Source organism: Gopherus evgoodei, chromosome 2 (genome assembly GCF_007399415.2).
Source record: "Gopherus evgoodei ecotype Sinaloan lineage chromosome 2, rGopEvg1_v1.p, whole genome shotgun sequence".
Classification (NCBI taxonomy): Eukaryota; Metazoa; Chordata; order Testudines; family Testudinidae; genus Gopherus; species Gopherus evgoodei.
The window spans coordinates 194,460,709-194,471,621 of NC_044323.1; the positions used below are offsets into that span (position 1 = coordinate 194,460,709).

Below are 10,913 nucleotides of genomic sequence, written 5' to 3' on the forward strand. Positions count from 1 at the left end.
TAGCGTGTAGTACGTTAGGATTTGTTTCAGCTGTCACAAGTGTAAATAATCCCAATGTAGGAAAGCTGTTGTAGTATTGTTTAAAGTTAATTTGCATATGTATTTAACTTTCTGTTATGCCTTGACTAGTTCTGTCAGGAATGTCAGATGCTGCTTCTAGCAATTGTAGTCATCCAGGTGGAAGATTTGAATGAAGAAATTATAGTTTAGAATGTAGGGAAGAAATCAGTTTTGCAAAAGGTAATTGGGAAAAAATAAGGGAAGGGATTTTATTTTCACTCGTGTAACCCATGGGACTCTTTAAAATATTAAAGAAAATTGAATGTCTTTTAGAACATGCCCAACACATTTTTTTCATAATCAAGGTCTGGTTTGACAGCTGAAAAATCCTTCCACCTCCTGTGACTTCTGGAAAATACTAGTAACAGTGCATGAGATCTGAAATTTGTATTCTCTCACAGCATCCAGGTGGTGAAGAAGTCCTAAGGGAGCAAGCTGGAGGAGATGCTACTGAAAACTTTGAAGATGTTGGCCATTCCACAGATGCCAGAACGCTGTCTGAGACATTCATTATAGGGGAGCTTCATCCTGTGAGTACACAATTGGTGTACAAATATTAATGTCACTACAATTTTCAGTGTTTAGACATTTCTGTGATAAGCACACTAAAAATAGAGCTGGTAACCGTCTATGCTAGCCATACCTTATTATTTCACCACACCAGCTAACTTTGGGTGAAGCCACATTGCTTTTTCCCGCTCAGGTAGAAACTGAGAGTTGAGCACTCTGAAGTGCTCAGATAATGTATCACAGTAATCATATATCAGAGGGGTAGCCGTGTTAGTCTGGATCTGTAAAAGCAGCAAGGAATCCTGTGGCACCTTATAGACTAACAGACGTTTTGGAGCATGAGCTTTCGTGGGTGACGAAGTGGGTATTCACCCACGAAAGCTCATGCTCCAGAACGTCTGTTAGTCTATAAGGTGCCACAGGATTCCTTGCTGCTTTTATAGTAATCATAGTAAGGGTACGGTTTATATCTCCTCTTTGAAATGCATTACAGCTGGGGTTTTAACTTAGGTTGACAAATAACACTACAGAGCACTAAATCATACTGCACTCTCCAATCTGTACATCATGATCTCCCTAAAGATAAAATGATAATCCTTAAAATAGTATATCTGTGAATTTGTGTAAACCTTTTATAAGGAGTAGTCATCTACTGTACTGAAGAAGTATTCAAAATGATCATTAACATCTTACACAGGATATGTAAGCTGAAATTGGACAGGGTCCTGTGTAGTCCATATCTGTGCCATTTATTTGTTGGAATAGAAGTGATTTTCAGAATCTATGCTTCATTGTTTTAAAGTATATTTCTAGCCCTTTTAGTTGTCAAGGTAATATTGAAAACATGAGGAGAGTATAAATAATTCAGTTGTTAAAACAAGAGTTATAAATCTTTGCCTCCAGCTCCTTTTTTGATCACCATGGAAAATATAACCTGGGCATCACCTTAGATTTAGCTCTCTCATGGGTTCCTTGCATCCAGGCCATGTTTAAGTCTTGCTGATTCTTTTGCAGAACATCTCTAAGATACAACCATTCCTGTTTATCCACTCAGCTAAAATTCCTCCAAACTCTTATCAACTCATGTCTCGGTTACTGAAAAAAAATCTTTTTCTCTGGCCCAGACAAATGCAGTCATGTCCCATTCACATCCATTCAGAATGCTGTTGCAAAGGTCATGTTCCTAGCCCACTGTCTCTTTGACCATCTCACCCTGTTCGTATTCCTCACTGACTCCCTTTTCTCTTTCACATCAAACATAAGCTACTTTCAAGGCCCTTCACGGCCTATCCCAACACTCCTTTGCTCTGATGCCCAGAAAAATTGGTCAATGTTCAGATTCGCTGGTGTGTTGATGCCACTGCCTATTGTGTTGACCAGTATTGTTTCCTTGTAATCCTTCTTTTGTCTGTACCCATCTCTGGTCTCTTAATTTACTTTGAGAACCTTTCTTTTTTGTTCTGCTTCTACTTGTACATCACCTTGTACAGTGACATCCTGGTCCATAACTAGGGCTCCTAGTTGCTGTGGTGGTGCTACTACTACTAAAATGATCCCTGAGGCTGGAGAAAATTTGGAAGAACAAATCTAAGGTGAGCTGATGCACTCATCATGGGTTATTCTGAAACAAAGATGACTATCAACATGAATTATTTTATTTTTGGGTATTGTAGTAGACATATGCAGCCCATAGTGCTAACTCTAAACTGCTTCACACCTCATGTAAAAGACCCAGCTGTCCCTCACTTCACTGCCAATCTCCAGGTTCTGTCATCTTGACAACTTCTGTGATTTTGTTATGCACACGGTTATCTGAGGTATAACAAACAGGAAACACTGGCTTCAAACTGTGTGTGGTTCATAATTTATGCTTTTATAAAGTGCCTTTTAAAAACTTTTTTCATCTGTTGCCTTAGGGTGCTGTATAATTCAGGGCCATTGCAACAGAATGCCACAAAGCACAGCGGCCTTGATTAGTTTGCATCTATCTATTGTACGTGTGTGGATGGTGGAAGGCGCTATCAAATCAGGGTAATTCAGTTTGTTATGCAGTAGACTAAAGACATGTATCTTTTAGAAACATAGGAAATGTAAATCTGCTGGTGCATAGAATTTTGAAATGCATTGGAGAGTTGCATTCAGTTGAATAAGGAAACATTCTGGGACTTATTTATAAGCAAATGATGTCGTCGTCATCACTTCCATAACTGCATTGGTCATCGGGCATCATCACTGATGAGAAATCAGCTAACTGTCTCCACCCCTGACGATTGTGTGTCAGTGCTTGAGTATCCACGAAGTCCATTCCTGTCCACTCTTTTATGTTGTAATTTATCTTTTCTGTCTACCTCTTCTTCTCTTCCCGTGTACTGTCCCTTGGAAAATGGTCTTGGATAGGCCAGATCTTGTTACATGGCCATAGCTTGCACTTCAGCTTGCACTTCGTGGTCGTGAGGAGGTCTTCATATGACCCAGTGCATTGAGTGATGATGTTACAGACCTCATAGTGACGTGGTTGAAGTAGGAGATGCCTAGGATTTTACCAGAGTATCTCCTCTCTACTACCTGTATTTTCCATTCAAGTTCGTCCATAAGGGTCCATGTCTCACATGCATACAGAAAAATGGAAATGACCATTGCATGTAGCAGTTTCAGTTTGGATTCTAGGGAGATGTTCTTATTCATCCAAATTCGCTTTAGCTTTGCCGCTGCTGCTGCTGCTGCTTGCACAATTCTTTCCAGAATTTCTGACTTTGATCCTTCATCGATGATGATTGCCCTCAAATACTTGAACTATTTCACTGTCTCTAGCTCTTGTCCGCTGATGGGGATATGTGAGCTTATCCAGTCACATACGTTTGTTGGCAGCTTGATTTTCTCTGCACTGATTTCCATGCCGTATTTTGCGGAGGTTTCATCCAATCATTTCACAAGGTTGGCTAGTTCATCTTCGCTTCCTGCCAGGTCATCAATGTAATCAGCGAACCGAAGATTTGAGATTGTTCGCCCCCAATGCTGACTGTGCATATATGATCATCTAGGGCATCAGTCATTATGTGTCCAAGTAGATGTTACAGTGTGCGTGAAAGAAGGCAGCCTTGCCGGACTCCAACAGTGGTGCGAAACCACTTTCCTATTGTGCCATTGACGAGAACTGCACTGCTGGCCTTGGCATATAGTTGTTTAATGGTAAGAATAAGCTTAGGACTAACATTGTACTACTTCGTGGTTGCCTAGAGAGCTTCATGCCATACTCTGTCAAATGCCTTCTTGAAGTTGTCAAAGACATGTTAGATGTCCTGCTGGTGTTGTAAGTACTTCTCACGTAGAACATGAAGGTTGAAAATCTGTTCTGTGGTACTTCTTCCAGCATGAAGGCCAGCTTGTTCTTCAGTGATACTCTCCGTTTGTGGCTTCAGTTTGTTCAAGATGACTTTCAACATCGCTTTGCTGGGATGGCTAATTAAGCTTATGGTCCAGTAATTTTGACACAATTGCAGGTTCTTTCTTTGGCAGAGTGATTATTAGTGACTTGTCCATGTGGAGGTCCACTCACTGGTCTGCCAGTTCTTGCTGCAGATCTTGGTGAGTACATCTATTACTATTTCTCCTCTGAATTTCATCTGTTTGGCTGGGATATTGTCAATACATGTAGCCTTTCTGTTCTTGAGTGATTTCACAGCTGTCTGCACTTCTTCACACAGTACTGGAAAGTCATCCTTCTCTGACTCTGGGCTATCTAGGACACTAGGATCTCCATTTGTCTGGTGGTTGTAGTTTATCCACCTATTCATGATGTTCCTTTCTTCTGTAAGACTGTTCCCTTTTTTGTCTTGAATTGTGTTAGCTTTGGTCCATCTTTCCTTTGTCAAATCCTTTACAATCTGGTGTCAAGTATCAGAGGGGTAGCTGTGTTAATCTGGATCTGTAAAAGCAGCAAAGAGTCATGTGGCACCTTATAGACTAACAGACGTATTGGAGCGTGAGCTTTCGTGGGTGAATACGAAGCATTCAGCGAAGTGGGTATTCACCCACAAAAGCTCATGCCCCAATACATCTGTTAGCCTATAAGGTGCCACAGGACTCTTTGCTGCTTTTACAACCTGGAAGGCTCATTTGCTATTTTTATTATTGATACACTGTTCAATTTTAGAGCATCATTTTTTAATCCATATCTCCTTGGCCACCTTCATTACTTTTATCTTTCTGCTAGTCGCTCTGTATTTATCAGCTCCGTCAGTGCTGTTCTTGTCTCTTATGTTCTCTTCTAATGTCACACATCTGTAGCGTTTCATTTGTGACCCATGGTTTTGTCACCTTGCGATATTTCCCAAGGATGTCCATTGCTGCCTCATTCATTAGTGTTGAAACTGTTGGTCATTGTTTCTGTCTTCCTCTAGAGCAAGCAGTGGGGCAAAATTTTCTGCCCATCATTGCTTGGAATGACTCTGCAGTGTTTCGGTCTCTGAGTCTTTCCAAGTCAAACTTGGTTCTGGTGAGTTTTGGCCTGACAATTTTCCTTAGATGCAGCCAAAAATTTAGCATCACAAGGTTGTGATCACTTCCAATATCAGCACCAGGGAAGTTCCTTGTCTTAGCTCTGTTAATCCCAGAACAAAATCGGTTTTGCACCACGATGTAGTTGATCTGGCTGTGATTTAGACCGTTAGGTATGTGCCATATTGATCATCTGCATGCTTTATGTGCTCCTAATGTGTTTGCAAGATCCAGAGTGTTATAGCTGACAAACTCCAACAGCCTCAATCTTCTCTCATTGGTTATCGCATTACAGAATGGCAAGATTATTGTGGCCCTATCTGCCTGTGCATCAGTACCTACTTTAGCATTGTAATCTCACTATACAATCAGGATATCTTTCTTGTGTACCTTATCCATGATGTCTTTGGAGCCATTTGTAAAAATCTTCAGTTTGCTCATTGTCAGTCTGTTGTAGGGGTGTAGACTTGTACCACTGCCTTTAAATGGATGGAAATAAGCCTGCTGGACATTGGACGGCATCGTAATAATGAATTCTTAATATCTTTATGCACAAGAAATCCTACGCTGTTGATGTGTTTGTCCTTTCCACTGTAATAAAGTACATAGCCTTCTTCTATGTGCCTCTCTAAAGTTCTTCCATCTGACCTCAGAGATTCCTAGGAGGTGCCAGGTGTATTGTTCCATTTTGTATGAGTTCTTTCAACCTGCCTATTTGTCTGAGTGTCCCTACATTCCATGTGGCTATGGTGATGTTATCTCTTCCACGGATCCTCTTTGTTGGGGTTACACTAGTAGTATACTGTTGCATCCACTCTGGTGGAGACTGATGGAGCGGGTCATTATTAACCTGGGATGCAATCTATCCGATATGGACATGGTTGACTAGCTCATCACATATTGTGTCTTCGGAAAATTTCTAACCTGATGGAGCCCATCCTTCTCCCAGCAGCCCCCTTTTAGTTGCCTCTTACGAGATGCAGGAGGAACAGTGGGCCTATTCTGTCCTCAGACCCACAAACTACTAGATAACTTATGGCAGTGGAATACAGCTTCATGGTCTTAAATCTATACTGTGGAAAAAAAATTACTGGCATTGTTAACTGAAACTAGTGACCTTCTCAGAAATCCTCTTTTGTACACTTCATTCTTGTCTAATCATTTTCCCCTTATTTTCCTGCAGGATGATAGAGACAAAGTTCAGAAACCAACGGTAAGAGTCATCATTCTGAAATCTCAAATTCAGTGTTTCATCTGGACACTGAGGTTTTTTGCACACAGTGTACAGACCGAGACACAAAAGGACATGAAGGTCAAGTTTAAACTACTTTAAGGTTATTTTTCAAGTAAAGTACTGTACTTGCTGTCAAACTGTCATGGCTCTATGGTAAACATTTCCTATTGTCTAAAAATGTTTTCTTCTGTTCTTGCTAAAATCCCCCCTCTCACCAAACAAAATAGGAAATTAATTCCAGCCTCCCATTGTTTGTTTCACTGTATAGAAAGTACCACCAAATGCACAAATTAACTATTCTTTCTAGTTTTTAAATAAAAATAATCTTCAGTGTTAAGTGTAAAAGTCAAATTTTTAGGTGCAGGTTATTAAGTTGTCTTCGTTTAAGTTTTGTATGAACAGTTGTGGATAAAGCTGGTGGGTTTCTAATTACCTCAACTTTTGCAGTGTAGCTCTTGACAAAATGGGCACAACTCACAAATATTACAAGCATGACAGTTACCACATCTGTACACAATTAAGGTGAAACTAGAATAAAATTGCATCAGGTCTGAGCTAATTACACCTTCTCTATCAACACCTGAAACATTTTAGGTTAGGTAAACACAGAATACTACTACCATGGATTTTTTTTGGTGCTGCTTCTGTATTTACAGGACATGCATCCATAACAGATGCTTTTGGGTGTATCTACAATTAAAATAAAGCCACAGGAATTAGAAGTGGTGCCAGCAAGTTGGAAGTCAGCAGCAAATTATGGGAGCCAGTACTTCTTTGGATTCTGATGCTAGTTACACCTGTAGGAGGTGCAGCAGAATGCCCACTAGGCAATTAGATTAAACTATGCAATCTGCTTACTAATTCTCTTCCAATACATAGTTTCCTGGAGACTTACCCACCCAGTCAGGGATGTCTTGGTGCAATTATAAAGAGAGCACTAACTTTGTGAGCCCCCTCAAATAATTTGCTTTGAAAAAAGTATACATTTCCTATTACTCTCTAAAAAAGTTTTAAAAGTACTCTAGTAACATTAATTCACCAACTGTCTAGATGTTTAACAACTAAACTATGTATTCTATACAAGATTCCAAGATTATCTGAAGCCTGTTATGTCTCTAGAGTGAGTGTGAAGCTCTGGAACAGCAAGCATAATGGAGGGCATTTTTTGTTCAGAATATCACTGGGTTTTGCGATCTGTTACCCTCCAGTTTTTAAGTTTTCTGTCACTTTTACTTTACAGATTACACCCACCTGGTGCATAGCTACAGTAAGCATGTATCTGTGCCATGTCAAGATTCCTAGAGCAGGAATTCTCACCTTTTTCTTTGAGGCCCTCCCAACATGCTATAAAAAACTCAGGGTTTCAGCTGGGGAAAATGGGGGGCAAGCTTGGGGTTCTAGGCTTCAGCTGCCTGGCAGGGGGGAGGCTTTGGGCCTTCCAGGCGCCCCATGGGGCGCCTGGGGCTTTGTGGCCCCCCACTTTAGAAATGCCTGTCCTTAGAGATTGAGATTTGAACAAGCATGGAAAGTTTAGGCCTCAAAGAATATCTAAACAGTTCAGAGTCTTGCTAAACCTTAACTGCAGACATTAGTGCAACCGCTAACTAGTAAGGGAGGGACATTAAAAAAAAACTACTTGGCAACAATTTAGGTAACCATTTGTTATAATGAGTTATAAATTGCAGCAGGAAACATGGAATCCAGAATGTTATCTGATTAGCAAATTACTATTGAAACTTTTAACTATAACGCTGCCTTCATCCAGGCATGAAAGCTGCATTTGTGGCTTGCTTTGGCTAGTTGTTGGGAAAAGGTACAAACAAAAGTGTTGTGAGAATCCATTTCCTTTAGCCAATTCTCTGCAGGGAGGTGGGGGAAAATTGCCACTTATGTTCAGTATTTTAGTTATGGACTTGTTTTTCAGGAAACACTTATTACCACTGTGGACTCTAATTCCAGGTATAGTATGGCTTGTAATGTCATAAATTAAAACAGAATGGTGCTTCATTGGTTGCCCTTCCCTAATTCAATCAAGAAGGGGGGGGAAATACTGTTCAGTTCAAACTACTAGCAAATAAGATGGTGGATATTAAGGGCTTATCAATGCAACGAAGTTAATTTGTAGTAAGATGAGTGAATTTAAAGCAAAAGCCATTCCTGATGAACTCCTCTGTGTGGACACACTCATTCTAGAATAAAGAGCATTCACATAGGAATAACTTCCTGTGGAATCAAATCCTAGGAATGGATGATGTGAGGCTGTTGCCATATATAAATCCAGATTTGCTCTCAAAACTCTCCAGGGCATCTTGTCATCTTACCATGAAGATTTTACACTTCGTCTTGAAGTTAAATATTACCTTGTTCTAGAGAGGAGCTGGTATACTACTAATGTAGGAACTGCTTGGTGATCTACAAGTGCTGCTGCTGTCGCTAGCTACTCTGGATGTCTTATTGATAAGCACCAGCTCAGAAAAGTCTTTTTGCTATTGTGCTGCATCTAAGTTAAATATAAAGAGGGATTCTGGGCTAAACGTAGAGCAGCACATATAGTAGAATTTAAAAATGTGCACAAATGTTCCGAGCATTTCAACACAGTCCAGCCAGAACTTAATGCATAATACTGTTCATTACATAAAGGAATCCTGTGACTCAAGAACCTCAATTCCTCTATTGGAAGTGATGTGGAAGTACCAAAAGTTTTATTCGGAAAGCTTCCGTATCTGCTCTTCAATGGATGGCACAGTTCTGTGGTGACAAGCCATGGCCTTAAGTTTGACTGCATCTTCTGTTCTCAATCAGCAAACTTATAAAAACTTTATTTCAAAGTCTAACAGTGGACACTATCATGTTGGCTGGCAAGAGCATATCACCAGCATTTAGTACTAGACTAACCTAAACACTCCCCCAGTCAGAGGCTCTTATCCTCATTTGAAGGGTGGAAAGGAAGAGGTTACAAAGTAAACTTTATAAGCAATAAAATATCACATTTGTAATTTAGCAGCTGTTAGACATTGCATGAAAATAATTCTCACTGATTCCTTCTAGTTGGTGGACCAGTTGGGTGATCCCAGCAATAGCAGCATTTATTGTGGCCATGATGTATCATTTCTACATGGCAGAGTAAGCATCCTACTGAGAACCAATACAAGGAGAGACTGATTTGGGAAAGAAAACAAAAGCCGTCTTAACCCACTACACTTCCTGACAAAAGATAATAGCTGAAAAGAAATTTTAAAATTGAACTTTTCCAGATAACTTTCTGTTGTACACTTTCTTCTTAATGCTACCTTTTACTCACTGTTTAAGCGCTAAAGGTAGTGTGTATATTTGTATAACACTGTTTTATTCTCTAATGAACCATTTGAGATAACACTGATTTCTGTATTACAACAGACATGTATGTACCAGCCTGAAACTTGTAACATTGCTTCTTTAATGTTTGTTAAGGCTCTGTCTGAATTTAATATGAATCCTTCAGCCCTAAATAACTATGAAAACAGGTGGCATGTGTCCATGAGAACACTGTTCATTTTACCTTTTACCAATAATCTTGTATTCTTTGCTTGCACTCTAGCACTGCTGTCAGATCAATTGTTTTTTCTTGCTACACAAAGAAACAAATTCCATTTTTAACCTTTATTTAAAAATAAAAGAGAGAAAGCTCTGTAGCAATAGGTCTAAGGGTCTGTAAAGCTTGTAAACATACATAGTGTGTAGCCTGTACAGTGTGTGGACCTACATGTCAGGCTGTACAATGGCCTACTTAAAGGAGCTTCCTGACATCTTTGTACCTAGGACTGGTACAGAGTGCTACCATAAAAAAGCCAGATTGCTTAATTCAGTTGCTCTTTAGAAAACCATCCCTGAAGCATAGTGAAAATGAAGCTTAGGATAATGTTTATATGAAGTGTCCCAATTATTTCCCTATCTATTTTGAAAAAAAAAAACATACAAATCAAAAGCTCTTTTATTGCTTCTGCCTTTTTGGGGGAAAATATTTTATGTAATTTCCACAACAGGTAATTTTTCTAAGTGGAGCAAAATATTGCTTTTTAGCAACCAGAGCTTTGTACTGACGTGACTATGACTTATCCTACAACTTGAGTCAAATCTTTAGGAAATCTTCAACTTAAAGCTATGGTTCCTAGTGACTGAAACTCATTGTCTAAATCTGCACTAATAACTCAGTTTACTGTGCTGCTTCTTAGTACTAAGGAAAAAAGGTAATGTACAACTTGTACTTATCATGAAATAACTCTTTGGGAGAGGAATCTTGCTGTTTGCATTTTCTGGGGCAATGTTTTTAACTTCTGATACTATATTTTTTATGTATTCGTATGCACAATATTCATGAATAAAAGCAAATCCCTGGTGTATCTTCCATATTCCTATAAAATTGGATTTTCTGTCTCACGTGTATTAATTCCTACGCAGCAGATGGATTTTTCTCTGGGTATGTCTACACAGCAATGTAAGAGTAGGATTAGTGGGCTTCAGTCAGTTAACTCATGTCAGAATCCAGGGCTTGAGTGTCCACACTGGTTAACCTAGGTTAAGGATTTTCTCACATGTGCTTGAACTTGGGGCGCTGGGGTCCACACTGCAGTGT

General features: G+C 39.6%; 1 protein-coding gene across 1 annotated transcript in view; it reads left to right on the top strand.

Moving 5' to 3' along the window:
• Positions 1-10,685, top strand: part of LOC115646613 (cytochrome b5) — a 35,894-nt gene extending 25,209 nt beyond the window's left edge. The window contains exons 2-5 of the mRNA XM_030552639.1: positions 462-590; positions 6,251-6,280; positions 8,226-8,260; positions 9,350-10,685. Of these exons, the coding sequence (XP_030408499.1) occupies positions 462-590; positions 6,251-6,280; positions 8,226-8,260; positions 9,350-9,428 (273 nt within the window). The 3' untranslated portion in view covers positions 9,429-10,685. The remainder of the gene's footprint in view (positions 1-461; positions 591-6,250; positions 6,281-8,225; positions 8,261-9,349) is intronic.
• Positions 10,686-10,913: the final 228 nt, after the last annotated feature.